Genomic DNA, 10,000 nt, shown 5'->3' with positions numbered 1-10,000 from the left:
GCCACGAAAAGAAGTCAGAATTACTTTTAATGTATTTATTTAATCTTCTTCTTCTTTAAGGAAGGGGAAACAAATAGAGACGGCCAACACCCGCGGAAGACACGCAGCAGCAGCAGCAGCAGCAGCAGCAGCAGCGACACTAGCAGCAGCGACTGCAGTAGCATCAGCAGCAGCAACAGCAGCAACAGCAGCAACAGCAGCAACAGCACTTGCAGCGCCACAAGCAGGTACCGAAGACAACCCGAGACAGCAGAAGGAAAGGCAGCAAGGCAAGCAGCAGCAGCAGCAGCTGCTGCTGCTGCTGCTGCGGCAACAGTTCGCAGCTGCTGTGCCAGCATGGCACACACCTACGGGGATGGCCATTAGCTGCAGCAGCAGCAAGAAGCAGCAAGCAGCAGCAAGCAGCAGCAGCATTAGCTCAAGCAGCAGCCGCCGCCGAAACAGCAGCAGCAGCAACCAAGGTAGCAACAGCAGCAGCAGTGCTAACTGCAGCAGCAGCATCGAAAGCAGCAGCAGCAGCAGCATTAGCTGTAGCAGCAGCAGCGGTCGTACTCACAGCAACAATAGAAGCAGGGCTAGCGGTAACTGCAGCAGCAGCCGAACTAAGCAGCAGCAGCAGAAGCAGCAGCAGCAGCAGCAGCAGCAGCAGCAGCAGCAGCAGCAGCAACAGCACTAGCAGCAGCAGCACGAGAGCAGCATGGAAGACTCTCTAAACGCTTTTGCCAGGGGCAGCTCATGGCTGTCTTCTATTTTGGGGCCCTACGACGTGGTGCAGCAGCAGCAGCAGCAGCAGCAGCAGCAGCAGCAACAGGCTGCAGCAGCAGCAGCAGCAGCAGCAGCAGCAGAGCCTGCTTCCCCGTGGCTCCTGTGCAGAGAGGCGCTGCTAAGCACAAACTATAGAGACCCCGTAGTGGTTGGGGTGCTGCTGCTGCTGCTGCTGCTGCTGCTGCTGCTGCTGCTTGCTGCTCGCAGCAGGAAGCTGCGGTACCAGCTGAGCCTGCTGCTGCTGCTGGGGGGGTGTCTCTGCAGCTCGCAGCAGCTGCAGCAGCAGCTCTTCGCACACCGACTGCAGCAGCAGCAGCAGCAGCAGCAGCAAGAATCAGCAGCAGCAAGCCACGCTGCAGCTGTTGAAGTTTGGGTCTTTACCTTCTGGGTGGTGCCTCTGCTGCTGCTGCTGCTGCTGCTGAACCTGCTGCTGCTGCTGCAGTTGCTTTCTCTTGCTGCTGACGCCCTCAAGGGACGAATGGCTCCTGCTGCGAAGACGCAGCAGCAGCAGCGGCGGCAGCAGCAGCAGCAGCAGCAGCAGCAGCGGCAGCAGCAGCAACAGCAGCAAGGGAAGGTTAAAGCCACTTGACTTTAGGTGTACAGACACTTGCGACGTTTAATTAAGTGCTTAAATTAATTAAATAGTCGAAGCAGCAAATGCAGCTTCTGCTGCTGCTGCTGCTGCTGCTGCTGCTGCACGTGTTGCTGTTCCCGTTGCTGCTGCTGCTGCCACTTGTACGGCCATAATTGATGCTGTTGCTGCTGCTGCTGCTGCTGCTGCTGCTGCAGTCGGTTCTGCTGTAGCTGCAGTTAATACAGCTGCCACTGCTGCTGCTGCTTCTGCTGCTGTAGTTAATGCAGCTGCCACTGCTGCAGCAGCAGCAGCAGCAGCAGCTGCTGCTGCTGCTGCTGCTGCTGATTCAGTCTGCTAAGAGTATGCCCCAAATGCTTACTACTTGGGGTGTACGTACACCCGAGACATGGCGCGCAGCAGCTGGAATTTTGGCTGCTGCTGCTGCAGCTGCTGGATGTGCTGCTGTTGCTGCTGCTGTGCTGCTGCTGCAGTTGCTGGATGTGCTGCTGTTACTGCTGCTGCAGTTGCTGGATGTGCTGCTGCGCTGCTGCTGCAGTTGCTGGATGTGCTGCTTTTGCTGCTGCTGTCGCTGGATGTGCTGCTTTTGCTGCTGCTGTTGCTGCTGCTGCTGTTGTTGCTGCTGCTGTTGCTGCTGTTGACTGCAAAGTGACACAGCAAACAGTGAGCAGCAGCAACAAAGGGCCTCGAGGTTTTTCAGTTGTTGAAGCAGCAGCAGGAAACCTAGGCGCCCCAGCAGCAGCAGCAGCAGCAGCAGCTGCTGCTGCTGCTGCTGCTGCAGCAGGGGAATCCGCAAGTTACTTAGATGCTGCGGCTGCCCGCGTTGCTGCTGCCATTGAGGAGCTCTTGCTGCTGCTGCTTCACGCGAAGTGCTGCTGCATGCGCTCTGCTGCTGCTGCTTACTAGCTGCTGCTGCTTACTAGCTGCTGCTGCTTACTAGCTGCTGCTGCTTACTAGCTGCTGCTGCTGCTGCATGCTGGCTTCTGACCCTGCTGCTCACTAGCTCTGCTAGCCGCTGCTGCTGCGTAGTGGCTGCTGCTGCTGCGTAGTAGCTGCTGCTAGCTGCTGCTGCAGCACTCTGTCGGCTGCTGCTGTGCTCTGCTGCAGCACAGCAGCAGCAAGGGTGGTTTTGCACTCTTCATTTGCTGCAACTGCTGCTGCAGCAAGCTGCGAGCAGCCATAAGTTAGACTCCAGCGGTGCCTCAGCAGCAGCAGCAGCAGCTGGTGCTCTGCTGCTGCTGCTGCTGCTGCGCACAAGCTGTTGCTGCTGCTGCTCTTTAAGAAGCTGCAGCTTGAGGGTGTCAGCTGCTGGCAGCAAGTAAGTGGCTACGCTGTTGTGCTCTTGCTGCTGCTGCTGCTAGCAGCAGCAGCAGCTGCTGCTGCTTCACGGTCCTGGGGCCTCTGGGGGCCCCACGAGACTCATTTGCTGCTGCAGCAACAGCTGTTGCTGCTGCTGCTGCTCCTGCAGCGTGGCGAGTGTCTTCTCTTTGAATTGAATTTATTTGAATATGAAGATCATCTGCTGCTGCAGGGAGTCCTTGGCTGAGCATCAGCAGCAGCAGCTGCAGCAGCACCGGCGACAACAGCAGCAGCTGCGGCGGCAGCAGCAGCAGCAGCAGCATCGAGAGGCAGCACATCACTCCTTTAATGGACTAGTTTGTCTCATTTCTTTTGTTTCTTTGCTGCTGCAGCAGCCGGCGCAGCTGTCTGTACACCCCAGATCGCGCCTGACCACTGGGGGGGCCTGCTGCAGCTCAGCAGCAGCAGCAGCAGCAGCAGTGGCGCAGCAGCAGCAGCAACACCGGCAGCCGATGCCGAGTTCCGCCAGTGACATGGGAGTGCTGCAGCTGCCAGGAAGCAGCAATTGAAATGACGTCGCCACCGCAGCAGCAGCAGCAGCAGCAGCAACAGCAGCAGCAGCCGACACCTGAGCTGCGGCAGCAGCAACAGCAGCAGCGGGCCGACAGCTGCTGCTGCGTTTTGACTGATGCTGCTGCTGCCCTCCGTAACGCTCGCGAAGCAGCAGACGTCTGCGGCGCCCTTGCTGCTGCTGCTGTTGCGCTGCAGCGGCTGCAGGAGAAGCAGCAGCAGCAGCAGCAGCAGCAGCAGCAGCACAATGCGACTCTGCTGCACGCGGCCTCCCAGCTTGCTGCAGCAGCATGGAGGGCGTGTGTCGAGTGCTTATGCCGGCAGCAGCAACGCTCACACTTAGCAGCAGCAGCAGCAACAACAACAACAACGCCAGCAGCAGCAGCGGCAGCAGCAGCAGCAGCAGCAGCAGACTCTTCAGAAGCATCAGCAGAAGCTGCTGGCCCTTACTTTGTGTCCAGCCCTACGCAGCCGGCGGCTCCGCTAGCGCATACGCCCAGCAGCAGCAGCAGCAGCAGCAGCAGCAGCAGCAGCAGCAGCAGCATCGGCAGCAGCAGCAGCACAGTTGGCGGCCTGCTGCTGCTGTGTGGCCTCGTTCTGAGGGAACTTCTTTGCCTCTGTGGAGAGGATTTGCTGCAGCCGCTGCTGCAGCTGCTGCTTCCTCCGCTCGAGCGTTTGCTGCAGCCCTCAACAGCAGCAACTGCTGCTGCTGCTACTGCAGCAGCAGCAGGAGACCTAGCAGAAGCAGCAGCTGCTGCTGCGAGCCTGCTGCTGCTTCTCAGTGCAGCAAGCAAAACGTGGCTGCTGCTGCTTAGCCGAGATGCAGCAGCACTTGTAAGATTGCTGCAGCTGCTGCGCGGCTTGCTGCAGCAGCTACGACTCCAGCAGCAGCAACAAGCAGCAGCGGCAGCAGCAGCAGCAGCAGCGGCAGCAGATAGCGCCTGCACCTGCTGCCTGCAGCAACAAAAGCAGCAGCAGCAGCAGCAGAGCTGCGCGGTATCCACCGCGGTCTTTCTTTTCTGTGAGACTGCTGCTTTCGACAGAAGCAGCAGCAGCAACAGCAGCAGCAACAGCAGCAGCAGCAGCAGCAGCAGCAGCAGCAACACCGCAGGGGTCGTATTAGCAGGGAAGACACGGACGCCTCTGGTGTACGTACGCAACTGTTTGCTGCGCCTGCTGCATGCCTGCCTGCTGCTTTCCTGCAGCAGCTTGGAGCAGCAGCAGCAGCAGCAGCAGCAGCAGTTGCTGCTGCTGCGGCAGCAACAGCATGCAGTAGCATATGGCTACACGAGCAGTACTGGGAGCTTGCAGCAGCTGCGGCAGCAGCTGCAGCAGCTGCAGCGACAACTGCAGCAGCAACAGCAGCAGCAGAGCCTTCTGCACTCGTCTATCCCAGCAGCAGAACTGCAGCAGCAGATTCTTGCACTCGCATGCAGCAGCAGCAGCAGCAAGAGCATTTGCTGCTCGCCCTTTTCATCTGCTGCTGAATTGCTGCCATCAGCGGGACTCCAAGACCAGGGGCAGCAGCGGCACAGCCAGCAGCAGCAGCAGCAGCAGCTGCAGCAGCAGCAGCAGCAGCACCAACCAGGTTCTGAATTCGTTGAATGGCATTATCTTCGCGAAGCTGTTGAGTCAGTTGCTGCTGCTGCCGCTGCTCCGCAGCAGCAGCTGCTGCTGCAGGTGCCCTCAGCAAATAAGCCAATGGCCGCAGCAACAGCAACGGCAGCAGCAAACGCAGCAGCTGCTGCAGCAGCAGCTGCTTCCCTGCTGCAGCTGCAGCTGCAGAATATGCTTCCTACTGGAGGCCTAGGCAGCTGTTTGCATGCCGAACAAGACGTTCATGCAGCAGCAACAGCAGCAGCAGCAACAACAGTGCCAGCAGCAGCAGCAGCAGCAGCAGCAGCGGCAGCAGCAGCGGCAGCAGCCTGCCAGGGGGGACGGGGACGTCTCTGCTTCTGCTGCCAGCCGCTGCTGCAGCACATATGGGGCCTTTTGAAACTTTGGAATGATTTGGGGCTGCAGCAGCAGCAGCGGCGTCTGCAGCAGAGACAGGTGCAGCAGCAGCTGCTGCTGCTGCTTAGGTCCCAGCAGAGCAGCAGCAGTGGCGACAGCAGCAGGAACAGCGACAGCAACAGCAGCAGCAGCAGCAGCAGCAGCAGCAGCTTCAGCGGAATTGAGAAGCCTTCGTCTACAGCGGTCGATTTGGCTCTTGATAACATCGTAGCTGCTGTGGAGCAGCTGCAGCAGCAGTCCGCTGCAGCAGCAAGCAGCAGCAGCAACAGCAGCAGCAACAGCAGCAGCAGCAGCAGCAGACGGCTACAGCTGCTGCGTGTTGCTGCTTGCCGCTACCGCATCTGTGCTGGTCTCAGTGCAGCAACAGCCACTCTCCATTTGCTGGCACGGCGCCCAGCAGCAGCAGCAGCAGCAGCAGCAGCAGCAGCACATCCTGCAGCGGCGCTGCTGCAGCAGCACCTGAAGCCTGTTGTGCTGCAGTGCTGGTGGTCTCTCAGCTGCCCCGCAGCAACCTGCTGCTCTGCTGCTGCTGCTGCTGCAGCACATGCAGCAGCTTCTCTGGTGGCAGCAGCAGCAGAGTTTGCTGCTGCGCTGCTGCAAGGGACTGCCGCAGATTCGTTTGCGGTGCTGCAGCTGCTGCGCTCTTTGGGGCTGCAGCAGCTTCACCAGCTGCACGCGCCGCAGCAACTGCAGCAGCAGCAGCAGCAACAACGACGGCAGCAGCAACAGCAGCAGCAACAGCAGCAGCAGCTTTGCCTGCCGACAAGCAGCGGCAGACGCTGCTCTGAAACTTCACATGCTGGCTTGCGAGGCAGCAGTGACTCAGCAGCAGCAGCAGCAGCGCCTGAAGCAGCAGCAGCAGCAGCAGCAGCCGCGTCTGCTGCTGCTGCTGCGGACAATGGCTGCTTCAGCTGCCGCCTGTTTTACTCAGGTCATTTTCTTTTAAGGGATTTAAAGTTGGAGGCAGCAGTCGTGGCTGCTGCTGCTGCGTTTGCTGCTGCTAGCTGCCAGTGGCGCCGCAGCAGCAGCTGCGCCACGCCAGCAGCAGCAGCAGCAGCAGCAGCAGCAGCAGCAGCAGCAGCAGATTATGTGGCTTCTCTGAGGCACAGCTGGGTGCTGCTGATATCTGCGCTGCTGCGAAGTGCGCAGCCGTTTCTGGAGGAGCGCCGCAGCGCAGCATTCAGCAGCAGCAGCAGCAGCAGAATTCGCAGCACTTCGATCTGCAGCAGCAGCAGCAGCGGCTGCGACAGCAGCAGCAGCAGCAGCAGCAGCATAAGGCCGTGGCGCCGATGGCAGCACGGCAAGGCTCCTCCTTTTTGGAGGAGAGCAGCATACGGTAGACAGTAAGTTTTCCTTTCGTTGCGTTTGCTGCTGCTGCTGCTGCTGCTGCTGCTGCTGCTGCTTCAGGGCATTTGCTGCTGCAGTTGCTGCTGCCGCTGCGGTGCTCGGCAGCGCGGCGCTCTGGCCGAGGCTACTGCAGCGCCGCCAGCGGCGCAGCAGCAGCAGCAGCAGCCGCAGCAGCCACAGCGGCTCCTCGAAATAAGGCCTCATGAGCGGAACACCTGCTGCTGCTGCTGTTGCTGCTGCTGCTGCTGCTGCTGCTGCTGCAGGCTACTCGCGGCTTGCAGGCGCTCGCTGAGCTGGGCAAAAGCTTTCTTTGATCCTGCTGCTGGGGGCCCTTTCCTGCCGCTGCTGCTGGAGATGCATTTTGGCTTTCCCGTTGCTGCTGCTGCTGCTGCTGCTGAGATGCAGCAGGCCAGAGCAGCAGCAGCAAAGGCAGCAGCAGCGGCAGCAGGAGCAAACGCCGCAGCACAACCTGCTGCAGAGGCCAAGGACTCCTCACGTGAAGTGCCATGTGGATTTGAGGACTGCTGCAGCTGCTTTGCAGCAGCAACAGCAGCAGCAGCAGCAGCAGCAAGAACGCAGCAGAAGGTAGACGATTTCAACCAAGCCCATGGCAACAGCAACAGCAACAGCAGCGGCAGCAGCAGCAGCAGCAGCAGCAGTTCTGGCTGGGGTGGAAGCAAGCCGAGGCTTGTTCTCGAGCTGCTGGGGGCCGAGTTGCTGCTGCTGCTGCTGCCGCAGCAGCAGCAGCAGCAAAAGCAACAGCAGCAAGAGTCCTGTGAGAAGGATGGTGCATCCGCTGATCTTTTGTCAACTTTGTCGATTCTGCATCTTCGGGCTTTTCTCTGCCTTCTTGCTGCTGCTCCTGCTGCTGCTGCTGCTGCTGCTCCCTTTGCTGCTGCTGCTGCTGCACCAGCAGCAGTGCGTTGCATGCGCCGCCCATCGCATTGTCTGATGGATGAAGCACCGGCTTGCAGCAGCAACAGCAGCAGCAACAGCAGCAGCAGCAACAGCAGCAACAGCAGCAGCAGCAGCGGCTGCAGCAGCAATGGAAGTGTGTGCTACTGCTGCTGCTGCAGCAACAACATGCGGCTTCTGCTGCTTCGCGTGCACCTGTTCGCGCTGCTGCTGGTTTGCTGCCGCAGTGACTGGAAGCCACCCGAGTAATTGCTGCTGCTGCTGCTGCTGCATCCTGCTGCTGCTGCTGCTGCCGCTGCTCTTGCGTTGCTCTTTGGTGCTGCTGCTGCTTCTGCTGCCCCTCTTGAGTGGCCGAGGCGCTGACTTTGCTGCTGCCGGCTGAAGTGCAAATCCCTTGTTACTGCTGCTACTGCTGCTGCTGCTGCATCCTGCTGCTGCTGCTGCTTCTGCTGCTGCTGCTGCTGCTGCTGCTCCTGCAGCTGCTTGCTCCTTTATGTAATGGAATTCTCGTTGCTCTGTTTGCTGCAGCTTTCTGCCTGCCTGGCAGTTGGCATCGATTATTGGGGGTCGCCTGCTGCTGCCTGCTGCTGCTGCTGCTGTTGCTGCTGCTGCTGCTTCCCCCTCTGGTTGTGGCCGCAGTGAGGGGAGTCCGTACACTGCAACTTCCCGTGATGCAGCAGCAACAGCAGCAGCAGCAAACGTTGAGCTCTGCGGCAGCAAGAGCGGCAGCAGCAGCGCTTGTGACAGCTTCAGCAGCAGCAGCAGCGACAGCGGCAGCAGCAGCAGCAGCAGCACTGGCCGCGGCTATGAGAGCAGCTGCAGCGACACAGATTACCCAGACTACCGCTGCAGCGGCAGCATTAGCAACAGCTGCAGCAACGGCTGCAGCAACAGCAGCAGCTGCAGCAACAGCCGCAGGAACAGCAGCAGAAAAGGCATGCTGCAGCAGCAACAGCAGCAGAAACAAGCTGTGCGAGTGCCGCGGCTTGATCTAATGAACCTTCCGCTCCCAACAGCCTATACGGTGCTGCTGCTGTTGCTGCTGCTGCTGTTGCTGCTGCTGCTGCTGCTGCTGCTGCTGTAGCTGCTGCTGCTACGTTGCTGCTTTATAGCTCCTGTCCTTTGCACGCATGTGCTCATGCGCTGGAACCTGCTGCTGCTGCTGCTTCTGGATGTACGCAGCAGCAGCAGCAAAAGTGTGAAGTGAGACAGCAGCAGCAGCAGCAGCAGCAGCTTGTCGTGGTGATTGTTTGCTGCAGGAATTGCAGGGGCCCCTTACTTCGCCCCTTGAGGAGGAGCCGCCGCTGTTCAGCGGGCAGCAGCAGCAGCAGCAGCAGCAGCAGCAGCAGCAGCAGCAGCAGCAGCAGCAGCAGCAAGATAGTGAGCCGTTTGCTGCCAACTACGGACGCAGTGAGCCAGAAGAAACGGGAGCAGACATGCCAGTAGCACCCATAATGGAAGCAGCAGCAGCAGCAGCAGCAGCAGCAGCAGCAGCAGCAGCAGCAGAAACGTCTGAACACCAGGGGGAAGCAGGAGCGCAGCAAGCAGCAGCAGCAGCAGCAGCAGCAAGCTGCAGCAGTCCCGTTCGTGCCCTGTCTCTAACCAGCCCTTTGAGCACCTCAGCTTCCTGTTGCATGCCTGCGACTGCAGCAGCAGCAGCAGCAGCAACAGCAGCAGATGCTGCAGCAGCAGCAACGGCAGCAGCGCCACCATGCCGAAATGCGTTGGAAGCTTCAGGCCCTTGGAGTACGTTCGCTGCTTTGTGCTCGCCGCGAGCAGCAGCAGCAACAGCAGCTGCTGCTGCACCCGCAGCAGCAGCAACAGCAGCAGCAGCAGCAGCAGCAGGACCGCTTTTGTTAGTGCCATCGGGCTCTCAGCAAGTGTGCGCCGCTGGGCCTAATGTTGTCCGCTCTGCTGCTGCTGCTCCTGCTGCTGCTGCTCCTGCTGCTACTGAGGGCACCTGTGTGGTACGGAGGCGCAGCAGAATGTGCTTTGCAGCAGCAGCAACAGCAGCAGCAGCAGCAGATGGCAAACAGATAAGGAAGCAGCCGCAGGGTTTCGCGTGGAGGCCGCGGCTGCAGCAGAAGCTGCTATTGCTGGCAGCACTTGTTACTCCCCGTCATAGGCGTGCGGAACTGCTGCAGCAGCAGCAGCAGCAGCAGCAACAGCAGCAGCAGCTGCGAGAGCAGCAGCAGCAACAACAGCAACAGCGGCAGCAGCAGACGGGATCAGGACACCCCCGCAGGTGGACTGTTGACGGCCATTTGCTGCTCGAGGCGAACGAAATATCGTCGGTGCCTCGCAGCAGCAGCGTCAGCAGCAGCAGCAGCAACAGCAGCAGCAGCAACAGCAGCAGCAGCAACAGCAGCAGCAGCAACAGCAGCAGAGGCGGAAGCACTGTGCCTTCTTCAGGCGCTCTGTGGCCTGTAGCTGCTGCTGCCTCTCATGCAGCGCCTGCCGCTGCTGTTCCTTATAAGCTGTCGCCCCGCCAGCAGCAGC

The 10,000-nt window shown here is 60.1% G+C and overlaps 3 protein-coding genes across 3 annotated transcripts in view; 2 read left to right on the top strand and 1 right to left on the bottom strand.

Annotated features, from left to right (window-relative positions):
* ENH_00031210 (hypothetical protein) overlaps nucleotides 1-676 on the top strand; it is a gene marked incomplete at both ends in the record, with an annotated part of 850 nt that extends 174 nt beyond the window's left edge. The window contains one exon of the mRNA XM_013584896.1: nucleotides 65-676. Within this exon, the coding sequence (XP_013440350.1) occupies nucleotides 65-676 (612 nt within the window). The remainder of the gene's footprint in view (nucleotides 1-64) is intronic.
* Nucleotides 677-697: 21 nt separating this feature from the next.
* On the top strand, nucleotides 698-1,354 carry ENH_00031200 (hypothetical protein, conserved; the record flags this gene model as incomplete). The annotated part of the gene is made up of 1 exon (XM_013584895.1): nucleotides 698-1,354. One exon carries the CDS (start codon nucleotides 698-700, stop codon nucleotides 1,352-1,354), a length of 657 nt encoding a protein of 218 aa, XP_013440349.1.
* A 48-nt stretch (nucleotides 1,355-1,402) lies between these two features.
* Nucleotides 1,403-2,193, bottom strand: ENH_00031190 (hypothetical protein; the record flags this gene model as incomplete). The annotated part of the gene is made up of 3 exons (XM_013584894.1): nucleotides 1,403-1,690; nucleotides 1,737-1,998; nucleotides 2,159-2,193. The coding sequence occupies 3 exons, from the start codon at nucleotides 2,191-2,193 to the stop codon at nucleotides 1,403-1,405; spliced, it is 585 nt and encodes a 194-aa protein (XP_013440348.1).
* Nucleotides 2,194-10,000: the final 7,807 nt, after the last annotated feature.

Source organism: Eimeria necatrix, genomic scaffold, assembly GCF_000499385.1.
Source record: "Eimeria necatrix Houghton genomic scaffold, Enh_scaff228, whole genome shotgun sequence".
Taxonomy (NCBI): domain Eukaryota; phylum Apicomplexa; class Conoidasida; order Eucoccidiorida; family Eimeriidae; genus Eimeria; species Eimeria necatrix.
The sequence above is the reverse complement of the archived record's forward strand: the minus strand, read 5'-3'. Positions and strand labels throughout refer to the sequence as shown.